At 46.1% G+C, this 22,641-nt stretch overlaps 1 protein-coding gene across 11 annotated transcripts; it reads right to left on the bottom strand.

Annotated features, from left to right (window-relative positions):
* Positions 1 to 2: 2 nt before the first annotated feature.
* Positions 3 to 21,936, bottom strand: LOC130536036 (AP-3 complex subunit beta-2). 11 transcript variants are annotated; one of them, XM_057051621.1, is made up of 28 exons: positions 21,667 to 21,936; positions 15,095 to 15,170; positions 14,858 to 14,932; positions 14,453 to 14,548; positions 14,159 to 14,319; positions 13,915 to 13,981; positions 13,477 to 13,659; positions 12,977 to 13,180; positions 12,417 to 12,514; positions 10,176 to 10,230; positions 10,023 to 10,094; positions 9,735 to 9,797; positions 9,458 to 9,590; positions 8,780 to 8,889; positions 8,530 to 8,706; positions 8,227 to 8,413; positions 7,953 to 8,083; positions 5,677 to 5,715; positions 4,946 to 5,060; positions 4,529 to 4,718; positions 4,139 to 4,307; positions 3,937 to 4,012; positions 3,732 to 3,841; positions 3,391 to 3,619; positions 3,043 to 3,127; positions 2,764 to 2,861; positions 1,666 to 1,804; positions 3 to 1,491 (listed from the first exon to the last, which is right to left on the bottom strand). In XM_057051621.1, the coding sequence occupies exons 1-28, from the start codon at positions 21,777 to 21,779 to the stop codon at positions 1,305 to 1,307; spliced, it is 3,438 nt and encodes a 1,145-aa protein (XP_056907601.1). In that variant the 5' UTR covers positions 21,780 to 21,936; the 3' UTR covers positions 3 to 1,304. The 11 variants fall into 11 exon arrangements, with proteins under 11 accessions (XP_056907601.1, XP_056907596.1, XP_056907597.1 ...); XM_057051616.1 differs by lacking the exon at positions 21,667 to 21,936 and adding an exon at positions 17,416 to 18,611; XM_057051617.1 differs by lacking the exon at positions 21,667 to 21,936 and adding an exon at positions 17,416 to 18,611 and having other exon boundaries at positions 7,965 to 8,083.
* Positions 21,937 to 22,641: the final 705 nt, after the last annotated feature.

Here is a 22,641-nt window from a genome sequence, read left to right as displayed (position 1 = left end):
TATCGGGTATTTATTTTTATTTGTACAATAAATAAAGCTGTAATACTTGAGGATCACATTACAACCATACACAGAAGCCAGACTTCACTGTTGAAAGTTGATGTAGTTCGGAAACACTTTTCCCCTCAATATTCTGTACTGGAGACTGTTTTTTGTTTGGGCTTTTTTGTCAATTATTCCAGTAAAAGTGGAGTTTTACATTCATCTGTATCACTTTGTTTGCAAGTAGTAAACAAAAAGAACCGTCAGCAGCCAGTGGGACACTGGAGAGTGCATGAAAAGAGGCTCATGTGACTTAAAAACAATTAAAATCAAAAGCTCAACGTAAACTTCAACAGCAAAAAAATCAAGAGTGGAAAGCAAAAATTGTAAAGACCACCAATTCTGTCCACAACATCAGTCATTAAATTGGAATAAATTAAGTCCATAAGTAAAAAACAACCCTAAATTCAGATGAATTTTGGCGAGATCAAAGAAAGTCCAAAGTTTTTATAAAACTACTGCTAATTTGAGAATAATCCAACAGAACATCGCTGTGTTCTGTAATTATGTGTGTTCTGTTAATATTTGAGGAGTCAATAGTTGGTTCTAGCACACACACACATGCCTGCACACAAACACACCACACCCTTCTCACTACAGTACTCAGACATGTTGTCATACGTACAACATTAAAAGTTCACCCTTTCAGGAGCCACCCCCACCCACTTTATGACAAATACTTGGGGCACGACGGTTTGGAAGATGCTAAAATAACCTAATCTGATGTGAATATTACTTTATTCCCGCTCTTCTTCCCCTTTACGTTGAGTAACAGGTGACGGTTTCGTCAGTGCAGCCATCATGCTACATTCAAACCTTTTTACAGTGATAGTCAGGATCATCTACTGGGTTCCTACAGCCGCCACCAAAGCGCCATCGACTCGCCTGCGGGGCTGAAGTCGGGATTATTTGTGGGTTTATTTTCAGTAGTAAATTTGAGGGCTCGTATTTGATCTGAAATTGTTCACATTTATTCCCTTCATTATATTTATGTCTCGTGTTTCTCTGGGTCTCGTGGTTCCTGCTCGGGGCTCCGTGATTGACCTCAGCCTTGCTTCCTTTCATGTTTATGAAAACTAACTAAGCAACTTTCTGTGAGATGATGTGAAAACTAGAATTTTAGATGAGGTTTAAAACCACTCGCTGCTGATTGTCAAAAATACCATTTCAATGACTTTACTGACAATCGTCAAAAGAAGCGCAGGAGCTGCTACACAGGTGAGGAGTCGGGCGTGATGGCGTGATGGGGCGGAGGGTGGGAGTCACTGCGTCAAGGCCAGCAGGATGTCTTTCACCAGCATGGTGCCGATGACCATTTTCTCACAGTTGACGGTCAGCTGTGCGGCGCCCTCCTCTTTGGTCGCCACGGTGACCAACACCAGGCTGCTGCTTGTCACCGTCCTGCCTGCGAACCTGTGGACAGGGTGATCAGGAGGAGGGACAGGAGGACTGAGGTCAAAGCAGCAGAAGTCAAGAAGTCACAGAAGCAGAGGTAGAGGGACATGTGTGTCAATCAGCAGGTGGTAAAGACAACATGTCCAACAGTCACATGTTACGTTTCCATGGTAACAACAGTCTGGCTTCGACATTGAGCTGCGGGTCTTTTTTCTGGTCCCCACTCACCTGCACTCTCTGTCCGAACCACAGGGCACTCTGCTGAGGTTGGCAGCCGCGGTCACTCTCTGGACGATGGCGTGCTCGTTACGACACTTGGCGTCCAGCGTGAGCTTCTCCGCGATCTCATTCATTCCCATCAGTTGACCTGCGGCAGAGCGAGGACAGCTGATGGTCACGCTAGGAAGAACCGGACGTGTGTGACGTTTCATCAAAGAGCTCAAAGAGATCCTGAGAATCCGCATTTATGAGTATTATCAGTATTCCTGGGTCCAGTTATCACTCTGATGGTTGGAGAAGAGCAAAAACCACCAATAGATGAAATCCAATGATCGAAACGTCGCGATTCTCAGGTTCTAATTTCTTAAAAGCCGACAAACATTCAGACAAATCGAACCATTCCGACAGTGATGATCAGGGGCAAAGTGAGAGCGGAACCAGAACCAGCGTGTGAGCAGATCCTCTCAGACGGGCAGCTACAGAGGAGAGGAGGGGGGGACGGGGAGGCAGGGAGGGGTTGGAGGGGCGGGCGTGTGTGTGTGGCTGGTTATAAGACAGGTGGGCGCGCCGATGAGTGGATGATGCAGATCCGTCACAAGCAACTTACCCGGGTGATTCTTTAATAGCTGCTCTACAGAGGGCAAAGATGGAGGGAGGGGGGGTGTGACAAAAGAAAGATTTAATCTAGGTTGGTTAGAACGAACCGGGTCGAAACGGGGGAGGAGCCAAACAGCAGGAAACACGCCGGTTTCTTAATGATGGTTTAATATCACATTATAGTATTCTACTCTCATCAGTGAGAGATCTGAAAGTTTCAAATCACACTGCTCACGCGTAAACGTCTGTTTCCCTCGTGTTATCATCTTAAATGGGCTTTTTGAGCAACTAAACATGAGCAATCGACTGTTTTTGATGATAATAATTCAACATTTGTGCAGCAGACAGCAAAAAAAGTGAAAATGTTGCTTATTTTTATGCTTTTTTTTGCTAATTTTGGTCATAAAGTCTTTGAACAAATGCAACGGGCAACGGCTGACAACAATCATCTCTTAAATATCCACAGCTGGCCGAGGAGGAACCCTGCGGACGGCGCTGCTGGGGACTCACCTTGTTCCTTTTTAAACTCGTTCTCTGTCAGGAAGACGGGCCTCATCAGCTCCCCCACCGGCGGCTGAATCGACACAAAGAATTTCTTGGCGTGAGTGCTGAAAAAGAAAGATGTCGGAGAAGGAGAGGCCATTTAATTCAACTGCTTTATTTCATTTCCCGGAGACGCGGCCCAGCAAGGCGCCATCCTATCCAAACATGCCAACAGCTCCCTGTCTGTTTTCTCTTCTAAATGAAGCTGCGGGGCGCCGAGAGGCTGAGAGACGGAGCCGGGCTCACCACAGCTGGAAGTTTGCCGCTTGCGTCGAGTCGCAGAAATCGATGCCCAGCACAGCCGTGGCCGTCTCGCCCGCAGGCAGCAGCTCTGTCGGCACACAGCGACGGCAAAATCAAAAGAAAGGAATGAAGGGACACCTTTTTAAGCAGCAGCTCTTTGAACTGGGATTAAACCTGTCCTCCTCTGTCACCTGCGTTACAGAGTGAGTCACAGCGGCCCAGTTCCATCACAACGGGCCTTCGACTGGAGCCGTGATCAGGTTGTAAAAGCCACAGAACTCTGTAAACTGTCTGGAAAAACTAGGCGACATTAACAGAAGCAGAACCCCCCCAAACCAGAGTATCACTCACCGATCTCTGGAAACTCCTTCACCCTCATCCCGGACTGCAGCTTCACGTCCTCTATGTGCAGGTTCTTGGTGTCGGCGGCGCCGTTGTTGGTGAACTGCATCTGTACCGCCACCATGTTGGCGTCGGGGCTGAAGGGCTGTCGGCTGAAGCAGTAGTCCACCGACAGACCCTCGCCCGTGATGCGGTGCAGCAGCTCGAAGTTCTTCAGCGCGCTGGACGGCGAGATGGTCTGCAGGGTTAAGAAGACCGGACATGACATCGTCATAGCGATGACTTTGTGTTTGTGTTTTGACGCGTTCGATCTCTGTAAATGCTAAAAGAGGAAAATGTGAAGCATTTACAGCCGGCGAGAGGACGCTGTCGGACAGAGACAGTCCCTCCAGGTCGGTGACGAGGCTGTTGGACAGGAAATTGTTGACGGGTGTGACTTGAGGGGACGGAGCTGGTTCAACTGTCAGGAAGAGAAAGCGTTAGACGGGAAGCCCTCAGGGGTTTCATACATCCGTTCTGACTTTACATCCTCTCAGAGTAGAAAACAGTGCTCACAATCATCCAGGTCCAGCAGGGACATTTCTTTCTTCTCCTTCTTGACAGGCTTGGATGAAGGTTTGGCTTCCGCCGCCTGCAGGAAGTTGAGAGAAAACCGATTGACTTAAATTCATTTTTAGGCTAAATTCAGGCTCTAATGTACCAATTTTCCTTCTAATTATCTTGACTCTTTCATGTCCGCTCAAGAACTTTTAGCTACCTTCTTTTTCTTTTTGACCTCGGCCTCTGACTCCTCAGATTCCGATGGGCTGCTGTCAGACTCGCTCTCCTCGTCCTCTTCAGAGTTGGACTCAGACTCGCTCTTGGGCTTTTTGCTCTTTTTGCTCTTCCTCTCCTGCTTCCGCTCCTCTTCCTCACTGCTCTGCTCACTGGAACGGAAGGACGACAGGTCCAATAAGGAGCGCACAATTTGTCACCGTATTAAGGAAAATAAGACAATTTCACCGCATATTAACTCGGATTGATTTTTACTAGATAATAATAGAGAAAAGAGTTTTTATCTCTGATGAGAGATAAAAGAAAATCAATTAAATGGATCCACATTCTCACGTTAGACTCTGGAACATCATTAGACGGAAGTGTTTCTAACCTTTCGCTTTCTTGAACCGGCTTCTTTAATTCGTTCTTTTTCTTCTTCTTGCCCTTTTCGTCTTCATCCTCCTCCTCCTCCTCCTCATCATCAGACTCGGAGCCGTCCTCGCTCTCTCCGCTCTCTGATCCCGACCCGCTCTCGTTGCTGCTGCTGCCGCCGCTGTCCGAGCTGCTGGCGGAGTCTGACTCTGAAGGATCAGAGAGGGGAGAATCTCACACGGGCGGCAGGAAAACTAGGTAGGTCATTTAGATCTTAATCTAAACTCCCTCATCTATTAAAGTGTGAAGCAGATTGGAGACTTTTCATATAATTGCTACAGGAGATGTTAAACTGGAACTGGAACCATCACTGTTGGTAAATTCACACACATTTGTTGCTGAACAATGCTCGACACATCCGGAGCTGCTGACTCACCGCTGTCTGCAGACTCCGTGGGCCCAGACTCGCCCTCCGAGTCAGAGTAAAACGGCTTCTCCACCTTCTTCTCCTTCCTCTTTTCTCGGCTGCTGCACTTGGTCCATTCGGGCACCTGGTAGAGGGAGCAGAAGCGGTCAGCTCCGCGGCGGTGAAGCACCTGGCGAGCAGGAGCGGGAGTGAGGACAGATCACAGTAGCGTGGCCATGAATGCCCCTGCCTGGGTGTGATGCAGGCACTACAAGCCAGCGGTCAGATCTGCGTTACGATCAGTCAGCCAGCGAATAATTTCAGGAGACTGACTGAGCTCTGGTTTTGTGCAGATAAATGGTTGCGCCAGGTGATGCCTTCATGACCAGTTGCAGAAATGGCTTTGTTATAATAGAGGGAGCTGTTCCATTAGGAGAAGTGATGCCTTTGAGAAATGGCGCCTACAAACAGGGTCTCTCTGGTACCAAACCCATTTAGCCGTCGCCAAATGAGAGAGGACATCTGCAAACGTTAGCAAGCCTGCTAATGCATGCGACAGCGTGAGAGGACAGCATGTGTGGCCAAAAGAATCACTTCTTTAACGGAAGGCAGCAGGAAAGAGGGCGCTGTGTTTCAGGTAGCCTCGGCTGAGCTGAGCACAGGGGAGCATCTACAGCACATTCGGCAGGGTGTTAGAAAGCACGCGGGTTTTGCCGCTACATGGTTCTGAGGCTGAAGGAGGTGGGCGCTAACTGACTCACGCTTGTTAACGTTGTGACTCTTTCAAGCAGAGCAAAAACCTGGCAGGTGCAGAAAAGGAAAAAAAAAAAGATTTGGATGGAGGTCAGACAAGGAAGGAAAGGTTCTAAAAAAAAAGTCAAGAAAGCAAGAGAAACAGGCACAGGAAGGTTACAGGATCTAAAAAAAACACAGTTGAGAACAGGTTTTTTTTTTTACATCAGACACAAAATAAACCCCCAAATATCATCATATTTATCTAGCAAAAACATTTATCTGAAGATTACTCTGGCAAAATACAAAAGCCTCCAATATAACTGACTTATACTGTCTGCTAATTGCACATTTAGAAAATAAAGATCAGAAATAAAGATCAACAACATGGCAAACATGTCAAGAAAAGAGCGCACATCACAACAGTAGTCTTGACATGGCTGAACATGGACGGAATGATGGGTGGGAGACGAGGTGACACAGCACACAGCAACATTTGTGACACAGCCACAGTCACAAACGAGACAAGCAAGGTGGAAGAAGGAAACTAGAGCAACATCCTCCAGTCAGCAGCCTGTTACTGGACTAACTGGAATTCTCCCCATTTAAAAAATGAGACCAAATGTTGCTTCTGAGCTTGTTTTCATGGTGACAAATGTTCTGTGAAGCTCAAGACTGGAATCCATAATCCTTTACATCCTTTAATCTTCTACCTCTTCGGTTAGACTCTCTCTTTTAAGGAGGAGGAATAATCATCTCGTTCTGCTCGGCAGATCGACAGCCGTCACATTTACGCTCTGCTAATCTGCTCTGACTCAGCGGTTTAGCACCAAGTCTTCAAAACTTATGATGAGCCAAACAGAGACCGCAGAAGAAAAAGAGAGAGCCGCCATCAACCAAACACCACTGCAAGCTCAAACTGTGGGGAGGAGGCACCTCTCGCCAGTCTCCCAGCAAACCCAGCCGCCCCTCGCTGGTGGTTATGACCTCCTGTATCTGTGGAGACGCAGAAGTCTTAAGGAGAAGCAGTGAGGTTGGTATGATCCCCCCATCCTGTGTAGATCTTAATAATCAGGGTAAACTGGACATTTATTTCTTTTTACAGTAAGTTAGCATAATTCAGCGTTTAAATTCGGTTTCCAGGTTCTCATCTAGCAACACATTGTCAAGGTTTTCTCCTTAAATTAGAAAATAAGTGAAAATGACATCTATTTTATTGCAAATATATGCCTCAACACAAGAAGGCAGCAAAGACGTTGACCCTGAAACTGATTTGGCCACTGGAATACACAGTAACAGCTGCTCGTGTTGGTGCTTTTGCTGGTAAATTTTCAGGTGTCACAGCTGGGAACGATCCTGGCGGATAATGAAATCCGATCGTTGCCAGACCACCAGACAGCAGATGCACTTATGGGATATATTGTCAGGAAATCAATCGTGTGCCGGCTCACGGCTGCTTTCTGATTATGTGAAAATGCAAACTCACCCTGACTACCTTTCTACCTGTTGCCAAGGTAACATTTAGGGCAGGAAATCAAATCACTGCCGAAGTGACACGGATGCTGTGGAGAATGGAGGAGGGTAACGCAACCTGAGGTGGAATTAATCAGCGTCCAAGTTCTTGACGTGTTTGAAATGTAGCCACAAAGCAGTCGCTATATTAACAACAACATGAGGGACAAACCGAATCAAGCCTGGAGGCCACTTCATGGATTACCCTCAAGGTTTGATTGGCGTCACATTAGTGTCGCGCCGATGGCACATGGAGAGGACGGGAATGAAAAGAGGAGACCGGGATGAAGAATTTGGGTGCTTTCGGAAAATTAAAAATCAATGAGACTTGAAATTGTTTTGCGGCTAACGGCGGAAGCTTCGGAGCAGTTGTAGCTTACTGCTGCACGCCTCCCATGTGCTATAGGCTCAAACGTACGGCACGGATCACTGGGATGGTAGCGAGTGAGCTGCTGCAGAACAGAAACCAGTGCAGCAGAGAGGGCGGTAGAGGAGTTCCACTGCTGGCTGTTCTTAAGCATTCCCAGGAAACCACATTCATGTTTTCTGAGGCCTGGAAGGTGGATGGATGTAACAGATGTCAATGAGCTGTGAGCGAATGACATGGCTGGTGGCTTCAAAGCTATATTGGAGTTAATCTTATAGAGGATGTCAGGCTCTGGTGCCTCTGTCTTGCCCCTCTGAGGCACTGCTCTGGGGCAGGAGCACCCTTCGCTCCCCTCCAACATTTGGGCCCTTGGAGAACCCAGGGAGCCCTTGTGTCTCTGCATGTTACTGTTCCCACTGCACGCACAGACTCCTTCACCTCCACGTTGCGCACGGACGGGTCTGGAGCGGTTTCAGGCCAGTCAGGCAGCTCCTGGTAGCCGCCGGCCTTTGCATTCAGCAGGTGGGACAGTGAACCCAGCTGGAAGTGGTCTCGATCTATCACAAACAAAACAGTGACGAGAATCAGCACCCACGTGCTTTCTTGTTGTTTTAGACCAGCACACGATAAGCTTGGATGTGCGCTCTTGCTAAGGAGCGGTAGCGTCGGCTACGCTGCGAGAGAGAAATGATCGCCGCACCTTTAAACGGAGACTCGAGGACCGGTGCAGGTTTGAGGGCGAGGAACAGCTTTTTAGCGTACTTGCTGAGCGCCCCGCTCTTCTCGGTGGGCACGATGAGCTGGCGGATGAAACGGGCGCGGTCGCGGATGTCGTAGTTTTGATCGTACTTGGCCAAGTTCAGAACATACTGCGTCAACAGTTTGGTCTGTGAAGAGAAGGAACAAAAATGTCCTTCTTGTTCTTGAATTATTTAATAGGAATTAGTAGGAATCAGTTGTGAGTGAAGCAGTTTAAATGCTGAGTTTTGTGTTTGAAACCTGCCTGTTTGGAGTTGGTGAGATACAGCTTGGCCGCCAGGTTTATGATTTGGAGCTTCACAATGTCCTCCTCATTGGTGAAAGACTTCGCCATCTTCCTCAGCACATCTGGAGCAATCTTAGGCACGTGCTCGCAGTACTCTCCGATCAGCCACAGGATGCTGGCCCGCGCCATCGGCACCTGCAGTTTGGGAGGGGATGATTCCATGTGCCTCCTGCGGACACAGCGCGGGGGGAGTGCGTGAGAACCTCACCTGGATGTTGTCTGTCAGCTTCGCCATGTGCTTGATGATGTCGCTGTGTTTCTCCGGTTGCATCTGCAGCAGTTTCTTAATGACCACCACCGACTCAGCCACAACCAGTTCTGTGGGAGGACACGTACGGAAGCCCGCAGGGGTCAGAAAACTCCGCATTTACCGCGAAACAACATTTTACAACAAAATAAATCAGTAATCTTGGTTAAAGACGACCAAATGGAGTGATTTATTACTTCATAGAGAAACCAGAACTCTAAATCACTAAAACTAAGTAATTTTGAATGCAAACTCAAATATTCACTAAAGAAATGCTCTTTTCCCTGAGTTAATTCTGGTTTTTCAGTGATCTAATTTCTGCAGTGATCCTTCGCCACGCCAGGCCAGAGGGTCTCCAACAGCTTCTTAAAACGACTCTCTGCCCTCTCGCTCTCATCAGCCTCCTTCAACAGCCTCCATCACTCACAGGTTTCTCTCTTCACCGCTGGAACACAGAACTGATGGACTCTAAGTGAACCCGCAGCTGGGAAAAGCTGAGGAACTTCCGATAATTAAACCTCTGCAGAAGCCCCGGGTTGCAGAGTCTGCTTCTTCTCCAGCTGTTACGTAACTGCGAGAAATCCTTCTGAATGATCCTGCGGGGAGGAAGAGGATGGAGGAAAACATACACAGACTCACCGTCCCGGTTGGACAGCAGCTGCACCAGGCCGTTCAGACACGTGTCTCTCACCTCCCCGATGTTGGTGGCACAGCGGCCGATGGCTTGGATGGTTGCAGCCACAAAGTCTTTATCCATGCTTTTAATGTAGGTCTGCCAGAGAAAAAGATGCTGACTCGGAGCATTTTTTTTTAAAAAGGACTGTGGCTGGTGACTCCTCCTTTGCCAGCCGGCGCATTTTAATTTCAGGGATTGAGAGAGAATAAAAGTGGTCACATCAACACAGGATCCCAGTACCTGAAACTCCCTGAGAATGGTGGAGATGTTTGTCTCATTGGCCAGATTGGTGAGAACCTCCAGCTGAAAAGACATGAAGAACAGAAACCTAACATGAATAAAACAGCACCTAATCGTGATGCTGTAGTTTATTAAAATGCTGATATGGTGTCAATGGAGCTAACTGATGTGAGAACATTAAAAAACTTCTTTGGTAACATTATTATGTAAAATTCAAACCTGTGCTTTCTACAACACCACGATGGATAAAACGCATCATTGAGTGGGTGCAGACAGTTTCTCAGTTACCTTCAGGACTTTTATCTGAGTCGGGTCTGTGGAGCGGATGTAGAAACTCTTCAGATATGGTTCAAACATCCCCTGTTGCACATAATTACAGGAAGAATGAGGTTTCTAAGCAGCTTTGTCAGAGGCTTTTAAAGTTGGTCCAGTCCAGCTCACCCTTCTCTTGATGGTCATTGTTGCCACATTCTGAAGCACCACAAACTGAACCTCACTGCAGGAAGACAAAGAGAGGAGTGACATCTTCTTCCCTTTAGCTTTCTTCTTATCTAAAGTTGGCTGTTGCGCTCGTGATGGATTTCACAGCATCTTTACACACATTCCGCACGCTGACAGTTGCAACTTTATGCAGCTTTAAAGGCATTTTTCTCATAAAATTGCAAACTGCCAGCGAGTCACGAGCTGCCGATTAGACAAAGAAGCAAAGTCCCACGTACAAGATAAAACCATTGCAGTTAGATCCACGGGATGGAATGAAGCGACGCGAGAGACAACACAGAACACACACACGAGTGTCGGGTCTCCATAAAATGCAAGTTAATTAGCAGCAACTCAGGTCATAATTACATCTAACTCCTTTTTATTAAACTTGTTTAGGCAGTTATATAACTTTGATTATAAAACCCTTTGTGACTTTATTATCATTTTTAATAACTATAATTACTTCTTCATAACAATTTAATTAAATTTGTCAGCACTGTATATCTTAATGCTCCATAAGTGATTTATAACCCTTCAACCATGATTCAGTTCTATATTATTACACTCTTTACTACCCTATCTTTATGCTCTCTACATGTTTAATAGATGGATTCTGCTGATTCTCATTCTTTTATTCGTGATTTATACAATTGAGTTCTGATTCTGGATCTGTATTTGTTGCCTCATGGCCTGGTACCCCATCAAGACTGGAATCATGCGGAAAATGGTGTAAAACTCTCAGCAGCTTTCTTCCTGACATGTATAAGGTCCTGCGGCGGTTGCCATGACAGCTGACTCCATACAGACACTCAGATTTGATGGAGCGCTCTTTTGACAAATCCTCCACAGAGAGACGCTGCTGCTGCTGCTGTGCTGCTACTGTGCTGCTACTGTGCTGCTACTGCTGTGCTGCTGCTGCTGTGCTGCTGTTGCTGTGCTGCTACTGCTGTGCTGCTGCTACTGTGCTGCTACTGCTGCGCTGCTGCTGCTGTGCTGCTGCTGCTGCGCTGCTGCAGCTGCTGCTACTGTGCTGCTACTGCAGCTGCAGCTGCTGCTGCTGTGCTGCTGCTGCAGCTGCTGCTGCTGTGCTGCTGCTGCAGCTGCTGCTGCTGTGTGCTGCTGCTGCTGCTGCTGCTGTGCTGTGCTGCTGCTGTGCTGCTGCTGCTGCTGTGCTGCTGTTGCTGCTGCTGCTGCTGCTGCTGTGTGCTGCTGCTGCAGCTGCTGCTGTGCTGCTACTGTGCTGCTACTGCTGCGCTGCTGCAGCTGCTGCTACTGTGCTGCTACTGTGCTGCTGCTGCTGTGCTGCTCTGCTGCTGCTGCTACTGCTGTGCTGCTGCTGCAGCTGCTGCTGCTGCAGCTGCTGCTGCTGCAGCTGCTGCTGCTGCTGTAGCTGCTGCTGCTGTGCTGCTGCTGCAGCTGCTGCTGCTGCTGCTGTAGCTGCTGCTGCTGTGCTGCTGCTGCTGCTGCTGCTGCTGTGCTGCTGCTGCTGCTGCTCTGTGCTGCTGCTGCTGCTGCTGCTGTGCTGCTGCTGCTGCTGTGCTGTGCTGCTGCTGTGCTGCTGCTGTGCTGCTGCTGCTGCTGCTGCTGCTGCTGCTGCTGCTGCTGCTGCTGGCTGCTGCTGCTGCTGCTGTGCTGTGCTGCTGCTGCTGTGCTGCTACTGTGCTGCTGCTGCTGCTGTGCTGCTGCTGCTGCTGTGCTGCTGCTGCTGTTGTGCTGCTGCTGCTGTGCTGCTGCTGCTGCTGCTGCTGCTGCTGCTGCTGTGCTGCTGCTACTGCTGTGCTGCTGCTGCTGTGCTGCTGCTGTGCTGCTGCTGAGTGATGGTCTCATTAAAGCACACCCACAGCTACAACGCCACCTTATCAATAAGAAACCCACAGTTTTCTGGGCTTAAATCCAAGCGGCCACTTGTGTGCCGTCGTCCCTCCTGGTGTTCGATGCCTTCGTGTTTTTCGCCTCCCTGTTTAATTTCACTTTCTGCTTCAGGGCCGCTCAGATTTATGTTGTTGCCCTTGCCTTGTCATCCTGTAATCATTCTCCTTCCCCTGTGTGGAGCTGTGCTATAGCTTCCCCTCACCCGTTTACTCTCCTGCTTATTCCTTCCTTTTGTGAAACTCATTTTTGCATTTTTCAATTTAAAATACGCACTGAGAGTCAACCAAACCCGGCTGCTTATTTGAAATTATCAGCGCTGCGGCTCACCTGTGGCTCCTCAGCAGACGCACCAGTGCCTTGGCGATCACCCCGACCTCTGCTTTAGGAGCAAGATGGAAATAAAGCTGAGCCACAGCCATCACAACCTGGAATAACAGAAGAGAGCCAGAGGATATAATCCTTAACACATTGGTAGAAATCCGAGGGAGGGGAAAATGTGTTTGAAGGCTAATTATTTTCTAAAGCAACACCAGCGTATCGCAGCACTGATCTTTACATCACAGTCTAAATATAAAACGTGTCAGATTGACACGGCTGATGCGTTAAATATGCAGAGGGGGATCAAAGTAAATGCTGTTTTCTGCTCTTTGTGCAGCTTCAGTCAAAAGATCTTAATAAAAGAAGTTTAACACAATAAACTCAATGTGGTTGAGATGATGGGAGAAAGCTGCTAATCAATGTGTGACTATAAGTTAATTTAAATTTCACTGCGATCATTGTTGAAGGAGAATGTATGTGTGTGTGTGTGTGTGTGTGTGTGTGTGTGTGTGTGTGTGTGTGTGTGTGTGTGTGTGTGTGCTTCTTCATCCGAAGCACGGTTGACTCACGGCTGCGTTGCGGCTCTGCAGGAGCGGTTTGGTGTTCCTCAGGAGCAGCCTGTGGTCTGGGTCCATCACGTAGGGCTTCCTCTTGGCCATGCCGAGAGCATCGGCCTTCTTCTCTTTCTCTTCTTCGTCCTCGTCCTCGTCTTCGTCTTCTTCCGAGCCGTAGAACTTCTTGTCCCCGCTGCTCCCCTCCTCCAGCAGGGACTCCTGCAGAGACACGGGAGGATTAAGCAGCCTGCTGCCGACACTCGAGGCATTTGCTCTCTGTCAATATCCAACGCAGCATGAAAACTGCTTTCATTTGTTTCTCACACGTGAGAAAATCATCAGATTGGAGATTAAAAAAGGAGAAAATATTGATAGGAAAGGTTCAGTTTGCTACAGTGGCAACAGCAGAACAATATGATTAACCCACAAAATAAGCACCTCAGATAGTTGAACCCAGCAGTTTCCTCCCCAAATCCACAAAAGAGTCTCGGGAACAGTGAAGGGAGGGAACTCACGTTGATGTTGGGGTTGAGGAACTGTGTCCTGGCGTAGCGGGTCAGCATGTTGATGATGACCACCTGCCCCCACTCCTCCACGTCAATCAGCAGGTTGCACAACTTCCTGTAGTTCTTGTGAATCAGGTCAATACGCTCTGGACAAACCTCCTCAAAGGCCATAACCACGCTGCCGGCCACCAACTGCAGCACATTTTTATAGAAACAGCAGGGTTTGTGAGGAGAATACTGTTGCTTAATGATTTAATTAGTAAGGTAGAGATTTTTTACTGGTAGATTTGTCCTAAACCTAAAACAAGCAGAGGAGAAGCCTCGGCGCCATTGAGACCAAAATCCTCCCGGCTCATTGACATGCAGGGCTGTTTTCTTTTATTCATTTATAATTGCGTTTGTAAAACAGAATAAAAAATGTTAATCTCAGTGGTTCAAAAGACGCACCGTGGTCTTGTCAGCGAGGAGCTTCTCGATGACTTCAATCAGCTGGTCCTTCTGTTCTGGATCCAAACTGTGGAGAAAAAGACAAACCACAGGATGGATTTCAAAATAAGAATCTACACGTTTCTCCTCGGGGTAAAACGGAAGATGTGAGCTCAGCGAGTGTGTTCCTGTCACATTTGACAGGCGAGAAATGTGACCTGTTATGTTTGCCCACATCACTGCTGGCTCAGTGTCGGTGTGTCACCTGTAGAGTTTGGGGATCGCATGAGCAGCCGTTTTCCTGACGTACGGAGACATGTCAGACGCGGCCTCTTTGATGGCCAGCATCATTATGGGGACGATTATGGTGACTCTGATGCTGGAGAGGACCCGCAGGGCGCTGGCTCTGATTAGCTGATTAGGATCCTGTAGAAGCACGAGAGTTGTTCCAGAGGGTGAATAAGCAAGATCGCTGTAGCGTTGCCGCTTTATATTAGCCTGTTAGCATACAAGAGACCGCTAACTGGTTTGATAAAGGTTCAAAGAAGCATCGCTGCACCTTTAACCCTCGTTGAAATGTGGAAATGGAGAGCAGAGCCAGATCTTGCTGCTCTTCGGCATAACGCACCAAGTAAACATAGACCAGTTTCTTCACCTGCAGGGAGGAGAACAAAGGGGGACAACAGACAAATTTAATCCAATTTAGTAGATTAGTTCAATTATCTTCAGCCGGCTGTATCTGACGCGAAGCGATAAAATAAAGTGATAAAAACCCTTTAAAGGGGAAACGTGAAATTGCAATTTGTTCAGGTTAGATAAATCCCAACCTCATGCGGCTTTCCGAAATCAGAAACAAAACTTCAATGCAGATATAAACTTTAATCACCATAAACTTTAAAATGACCCCAGCTGCAGAAAAAGCAGACAAAACCATCTGGTGGAGTGACGCTGGGCTGATACGAACCTCAATGTTTTTGCAGGCCACGTTTTTCACCACAGCTGGGAAGAGATCTGACGCGTTTTTACCTCTGGCAATCATCTGCATTTAAAAAAAAAATCCAAACATTCATCTCTGAGTAACCAAAAAACGAGGAGAAATGTTTGTCGCAGTTGATCAAACTGCACTCTGTAAAATTTCCTCTCAACCTGCAGCCCTGCCTGCTTAAAAGCTACATCTAAAGTAAACATTATTTATACTCACGGCCACGATTCGCTTCATTGCCTCCAGTTTCAGGGAGTCCTTGTTGCTGTCCAGCATTTCCTTCAAGTCATCGTGCCTGCGGGGGGTAAATACAGCAAATTAGCCCCGTATATATATAAACAGTATATATATATATATATATATATATATTAAATTCATAGCCAGCCGTGATTATAGAGGTCTCAAACAAGAAACGAAGACCTGTTTTGCTTTCAAAATCCATCAAAGTCAGCAAGGGTGACCCAGAAATTACACACTTTGAAGTGTGTAGTCGAGCTGGTGAAATATGGAAACCTTTGAAACGGCAGCTCATGAAAACAGAATAATTGGAAAGCAGCATATTACGAAAACATGCAGACGTCCCAGAGATATTATGTAGATTTTAGCAGGAATGTTTCAACATCAACTATATATATCTACTCTGTATTTAAATATATATATATATGTATGTGTGTGTGTGTGTGTGTGTGTGTGTGTGCGTAAATATCTATATATGTGGATATGTGGATGGATGGATGGATGGATGGATGGATGGATGGATGGATGGATGGATGATGGATGGATGGATGGATAGATAGATAGATAGATAGATAGATAGATAGATAGATAGATAGATAGACAGATAGATAGATAGATAGATAGACAGACAGACAGATAGATAGATAGATAGATAGATAGATAGATAGATAGATAGATGCACACTGCTCATACGCTGTAAACTAGTTCTCACGTTTGATTACAGAGCAGATCGGCTCCCACACTGAAAACAGGTTCTGTGTTTGAAAGGATCTTGAATAACCTCCCTCCCTTAATACAAACAAACACAAAGAGCCACGCAGGTCAGCTCTGTCGCTGGGAAGAACCAGCCGGCTGCAACGGTCAGACAGAGGGGAGAAGCCTGTCATGTCTGTCAGGGTCACCCACAGCAAACTTTGAACTGATGCTACGGAATCAAGCGTCAACTTGGAGACATGAGAAGAAACGGTGGGTTGTGGTTGGCAAGGTGAGGGAACTGCAATACAGCTGCACATTTCCCATCAGCTGGTTTCCAAGGCAACAAAGGATGCAATAAATTGGAGTTCAGTGATTTCCTGGTTTCCTGTGGTGCCTTTGTTGTATATGACCGGTTTCCCAGGAGGGACCGAAGGTCCAAGCTGAGTAAACAGAGAACTCTGCCTACAAGACAACAAATTCCTGATTTGTAGCACTCAAGCATCTGATTAACACACCAAGACAACGCGAAAGCGGGACAATTCTTGCATAAAAGCAGATTTCATTGCATTATCATTTGATGGGGTTGGGGTTGGATTCTCTGCTAAAGTAGGAAGGAGCATCAGTGGGTAAAAGGTGAGCAAAGTTCACACACCGTCACGCACTTCAGAGCCAAAATTGATCAGATGAGCGTCGCATGAAATCTGCCAGACTATAAAACGTTGCTGTTTGTGAGGGTGGGCTATTTTTAGACGTGAGCCGATGTCTTTTAACTATATGGTCGGCTTCCCAAACAAATGAAAAGTAAGACGGGAGGTCGATGAGAGGACGGTCCTGTGGATTCACCCTGCACGGTGGAAGTGTGACGGCGAGGTCGGACTGTGACCAAAACTGTGGAAATATCAACCTTTCTATCACGGAGTAGCCATCCCATTACCTCCTCCATCCAAAGGTATCCGATGCTAATTATTCCTTTCTCACCGCAGTTTTCCGTTCTCCAGAACATCTCATCACAAGTTTATGGTGCAGGAACTAAAGAGACTAAATAATCAACGTTTTGCTCCTCGATGCTGCAGCCCGACGCTCCTCCAACCTTCAGAGAACTTCAGAGGGACCATCATCTAAAACGGTCAATCTACTCCGCCACAGGTTCTCGAATTTCTTTGGAATTTCTTTTTCCCCGTCCTCGTGAACAGCGGCTGAATTGGCAAACAGCTCTGAATTATTTAACCCGCCGTGTTCAGGTTACGTCGCATCAGAGCTACGAGATCAGCAGGACTCTCCAACTGGAAAAGTCTGCACTGAAGTGTTGCTCCGTGGGGAAACTTCAGGGTCGGAGCGCTGTGAGACAGCAGCGACCTCCAGACAGATGCAGGAAAGTGTTTTTGCATGAATAAAATGAGAAAACTGAAGATGTGGAGCATCTATACAGTTGGACTGTTGACGTTTCCTCCATTTCTGGGGCGCATATTTCCTATTTTGAGTTTAGAAAGTGATAATTATGGCTGTAGATTCTTGTCATCAGATAAACTACATCTGGTTTCTGTTAGTTAAGTTAAAAAGATTCCCTCTCATCAGTTTGTGGTCTGGATTATTCTGGTTTATCCTACCGTAAAGGTTGGCTCTGGGAGCTACTGCCACCTCTGCCCGATTCCTCCAGCGGTGCTTGTTCCTCGGGGTCTGCACCACCTGTGCCGCCGCCCCCGGTGCCTCCTGAGCGGAGGTGGCGCAGCTCGTCGGGCTGCAGGGCGCTGTACCAGGCCTGCTGCCCGTTGTCAGGGGTCAGCACGGGGCTCTTGTCCTCCTCCTGGCCCTGCACCTGACTCTGCACCGTCTTCACCATGTTCACCGCGTTCACCGGCAGCTGCAGCAGCTTTTGCATCGGAGTCATATTCGAAACTTGCTCTGAACAAACAACCTGTAGATTTTGAGCACCGATAGTCCTTCGCCCGACCCCCCCTTATCGTCCCAAGAGCAGCCTGACAGGTGGTTTAATCCCCTTTGTTGAGCACCCCCAACATTTCTGGCAGCAACGACGGAACAAACCTCTCCGTTAACGCTCTCATGCACGCAGGAAGACTTCTCCAGGGTGATGAGCTTGATGCTGTAATCTAAATCCAGCAGAGGTGCAGCGTGCTGTGGAGGTCTTTCCTGCTCCACCAGTGCACGTCCAGTGAGGCAGCAAACACCAGCTGCTACGTTAATGGATGCTCGGCAGAGAGGGGCGTTTTATTTGCGATGGAGCCTCTCCGCTCGCAGCTCCTCCCTCTGCTCCCGCTGCTGCAGCAGCTTCTCCCTCCGTCCGCCTCTATGAATACTGCATGTCCACATAGCCAACAATGACACAGCCTCTCCCATCTTTTGCCACGTTATCACCTCCCCCCGCACCGCCACGACCGCCGCTCGTCACCGCCGCCCCGCCTATTCACATTAGCGAGCAGAAGTGCTGGTAATGAGCGGACTTATGCTCACTCTGACTCTGTCACGACGATCTCACCAGCATCAGCAGAACGCCTTCGCACCAACCGGTCAAACCTTTTCTGATCTTCTTTAATGATTCTCGCTCTAGTCTCCCTCATTAGGTCTCAAAATCCCTCTAATGAATTTTTAAAAGCCTGTGAGGACTTTCTTCTTCTTACATGACTCAGCTTTCTTGGCGATGTCGTGATGAGCTCTCTCCCCCCCTCTCTCTGTTTCCGTTTGACTCCAATAAAAATAACTACCTTTCAAGTGACTTTCACATTTCAATAACAGCTCAGCGAAGATCTGATTTTTTACAGTTCTAAAAATCCCGTTTGAGTAGAACACGAGCTAAAAACACTTTTTCGTCCATCTTGTGCAAAAAACAACAAACAAAGCTACAGCATTGGCCATAAATCACACTGGTGGTGATAAAAACAAGTGCGCAGGGTCGGCAAGAAATGAAAGGATGCTTTAAATTTAGGGAAAAAAGCTGAGTTTGTTCCTACAGAAATCCACTCAGGAAGCTTTTTAAATGACTTAATGTCTTGTTTTTCAGGACACGCTCTGAAGAAATCCAATTAGCTCACAGTAAACATCATTTACTCACTCCAAACAATAAAACCCGTATCAGACGGTGTCTTTCATTAAACATTAAAGGCTCCAGTGTCAAGACAGTAAAAGCATTTGAAATGTATAGTTCAACACATCACATTCTGTAACTGGAGAACAGGTAGGATAATGCAAAATTTAAAAAGAGAATCCTTGAATTTTCATGAATGAATACTTCAACACTGGCATCTAAATCATGCTTCACCCTTAATTAGGCAAATAAAAAGAGTACAGTTGGTTTGAGCTGTTTGAAAATATGGTAATTTGCCTTCATGGAGTTGGAGATAGAAGCTCGTGCAGCTGATTAAAACAGTGCAGCTAGCCTGACGCTTTGATTTACATCGATGTTTGTCTGGATTGATCAAAGAAAACATTGCTAATATTGATTGTTAACACCGAACAGACGTAGACAATTTCTAGCACTGAAAACTGAGTGAATGCAACTGTGTTAAACTTACTAGACAGAAACCACGTTAATGCTTTAATAATTACACTGAAGAAGAGCGCACCAGCCATATCTCAAAACATGATTGTTCTGACCACATGAGCGATGTCTAGTGACGATGGTGTCAGCCCTGTCAGCAACGTTCACAGAAAACAGCCTCCTCTACTGCAGGTGACCCTGGCAACAACCCAAGTGCAAAAGCTACCATTTCCTTCTTTTCAAATGAAGTTAGAATCTAATCTCGAGCATTCAAAGATAAAGATTCACCAAAAAGCTTCAACGCCAGCACTTTTTCGTGTGTTCTACAGATCACAGGCCCAGTTTACCAATGACATCATTCATCAGTAAAGCACGGGCGCCCTCTGCTGGTGGGTCACTAATAGTGACGCTTTTAGAATAAATCAGTGATTCACAGGATACTAACACAGTACTTTTCATTGGGATGTGAGTATGTAGTGTATGTTTCTCCCTCTTAGATGCTGGGTATAAAACAAATCAGGATTCACTATATCCGAGATGGATACAAACTTGAATCAGCATATAGGACAACACTCAATGTCCATAGTAACACTGACTCGACGTGACAATACAAATACAATACTTACCTTTCAAATAATTGCAATTGATATTTTTATGTCAATCATGCTCATTTTTCTCCAGGGACGTCTTATTTTCAACATTCTGTATGTAAGCCAATAATTTGCATGTTCGATAAAGTTGTTGCTACTTCTTTTAACGTGAAATAGTGGGACATCGGAGAAAATGATCCTTGAGCGTCCGCTGCAGTCTACAGGACTTTACTCCACAATCACTGAAGCTGTAGTCCAGCCATAGACATATATTCATCCTTTAAACTGTAAACTTACCAGTTACTATTAATATTCCAAGTTTGTGATAACTATTAAACCATTTAAATGAGCTCTTCAACGCCTTAGATGCCATTAGGTTAACATACTCTAGAAGGGCTATATTTTTCTTTATAAGGTTTTTTATTATTATTCTATGTTTTTATGTATAATATCCATTTTAACATTGATCGAAAGAAGTTTTAAAAATACTTCTGAAGGTTTAATTGAAGCAGAAACATTCATCTAATGATTCATTAAAGGTTAATGTTGAGCAGTCTTAAAATAATTGCTTAAATGGTTTTTGGATTTGTTCGAGCAGCAAGTGGCAGTTTGTGGTTTTGCAGCTCTTTTCTGAAGCATGCTCACTTATTTTATTATTATTATTTAATTATAGAAATTTTAGACAATAAATATTCTCTGTTTTGTTTTCAATGACTGGGGTGTGACAACAAAACGTTTGACCTTATTTTGATTTTGTTTCCCCTTGTGCCTCCGAAAATGCTTATATTCCTTCAAGATGAATATAACTTTTATTTACATTTTGGATATATGTCAAAAAAGGCAACATTTTCTCCTTCACATAGACGACAGACCTCTTTGTGGTTCTTCCTCCCATAGCCCAAAAACATGCACATTAAATTGACAGGAGACGATGAAGTGGTGCTATGTTGTGAGTGTGTTAGTGAATGGTGTGTGTCCTGGTACACACTGCTGTCCTGTCCAGCCCTGCTCTTGCACAGACTGCTGAGACAGTCTGTGGTGGTAAACATTAAGCTTGTGCAGCAATATGTCACACAATCTTTAGAACGACGTAATCGGCAAAGGATTGTTTGAACAGATGACCTCAACACTTGTACCGGCTTCTCTTGGCTCTCCTCACTTGTTTAAACAAACACAGCTAGCAGGTGCATCACTGCACGTTCAGATATTGTGTCATTTCTGCAAAGGAAATGCAAGTGATAGCTTTTTTTAAACAGCATCACACGTGTTCCTTTAAGTCGTTATATGTTTGTAGTGTATGCGCCTCCATGCATGCATGACGATATCCAGGTGAGTTCAGCCCAAAGGTTGTCTGCCTACTTCCTCCCAACTGGTGCCGTCTATTTGCTGCCGCGCTGTCCAGCAGAGGTGGTGCTGAACAGCTCGGCGCCGAGGCCTGACATCGTTTCCAACGGGTATTTCACGGCTCACCTCCCCCAAATATCCGTAGAAACAACCGCGGAACAGCGAACACACAAACATTGCAACACCGTTATGATTAGCTTATGATGGCGATAAGAGATTCGACATTATTTCAATCACGGGCCTCATCGCAAACAAAGTTTGAGTGTCTTTCTGATGCACCTCATCCAGCACGTTTAAAGCGACCCAAAACCCTCTTTTAACCAAAGAAACGAGTGGAAAGCACCTCTCCTGCCCCCGTCTTGCCTCCCTACAATGCTTAAAAGGGCAAATAAATCCGCCCTCCAGCATCCCGGAGATAGCAGGCTTCGTACCTTTTGTAGTCGGAGGAGAAAATCCCTCCGCTTGCTGGGTCGTGACCATATTCAGGCTCCCCGACGCTGGACGAGCCCCCCTTTTCTTCGTTGAAAGCAGTACTGGACGACATTGCTGCGGTGGATTTGTGTTATGGTTTTGCTTTTTTCTTTATTTCTCCCTCCACACAGCAGAGATGGAGATTTAGCGCAGAGGACAACAGGATAACAGCTCTTAAAGGCGCACGCACCGCCGTTAGCTGCGATGCTTGTGCAGGAGAACCAGCGGGGGCGGGGCCGACGTCTGTCACGTGACTGCTGGTAGCCGGAAGTAGATGTCTTCCTGACTTTAAGGTTTAAACTTACCTGTAATTCCTTCGAATCTGTAATTTAATCATGCGTTTTTGCAGTGCATTATGCTGTAAATATTGGCACGTCCCCCTCCGCGGATGCTAGCACTGTGCTCTGCCATGTTTTTAACAGGAGCCCACAAAACAAATCGATTTAAATGCAAAGTTTATTTTATCATTTATAATAACTCACTCAATAAGGGGAAAACAACCGCAACTAAGATTTGACAGCGACTTTATAAACGCTATATATACCCTCAGCAATTAATCTTTTAACTAAAAATCGAGCAATGATTATTTTTTACTAGGATACACACGGCCACCTAGTGGACACATTTAGTCATAACGTTCTAAATCCATCAGCCATGTTATCCACGATAACATGCATTTGTGCTATGTTAGGTAGCTGTATGACCTTTTTTATATAATAAAATAGAAATTGTCACAAAAATATTGGTTTAGGCTTTTTAAAAATATTTGCAATAATCTTTAAAAGTTGCACCTTGCACACAACAGATGAGCCCATGCAGTGTAGTATTTGGACTATTAATAATAAATCATATAATTTAGCTTCAGATCTTTTAAACCCATTTTACAAACAAAATAACAGTTCAAATATATTTAATAGAGAAGCTTTAAAGTTATA

This window comes from Takifugu flavidus, chromosome 13, assembly GCF_003711565.1.
Source record: "Takifugu flavidus isolate HTHZ2018 chromosome 13, ASM371156v2, whole genome shotgun sequence".
NCBI lineage: Eukaryota > Metazoa > Chordata > Actinopteri > Tetraodontiformes > Tetraodontidae > Takifugu > Takifugu flavidus.
The sequence above is the reverse complement of the archived record's forward strand: the minus strand, read 5'-3'. Positions and strand labels throughout refer to the sequence as shown.

Excerpts from the sequence above, each read along its gene's own strand:
- LOC130536036 (XM_057051616.1), bottom strand. The coding sequence starts at position 17,696 with ATGACTCCGATGCAAAAGCTGCTGCAGCTGCCGGTGAACGCGGTGAAC. Across the intron at positions 12,515-12,976 it reads TGCAGAGCCGCAACGCAGCC|GTTGTGATGGCTGTGGCTCA; the intron begins GTGAGTCAACCG and ends CTGTTATTCCAG. Across the intron at positions 4,308-4,528 it reads CCGGTTCAAGAAAGCGAAAG|TGAGCAGAGCAGTGAGGAAG; the intron begins GTTAGAAACACT and ends CTTCCGTTCCAG.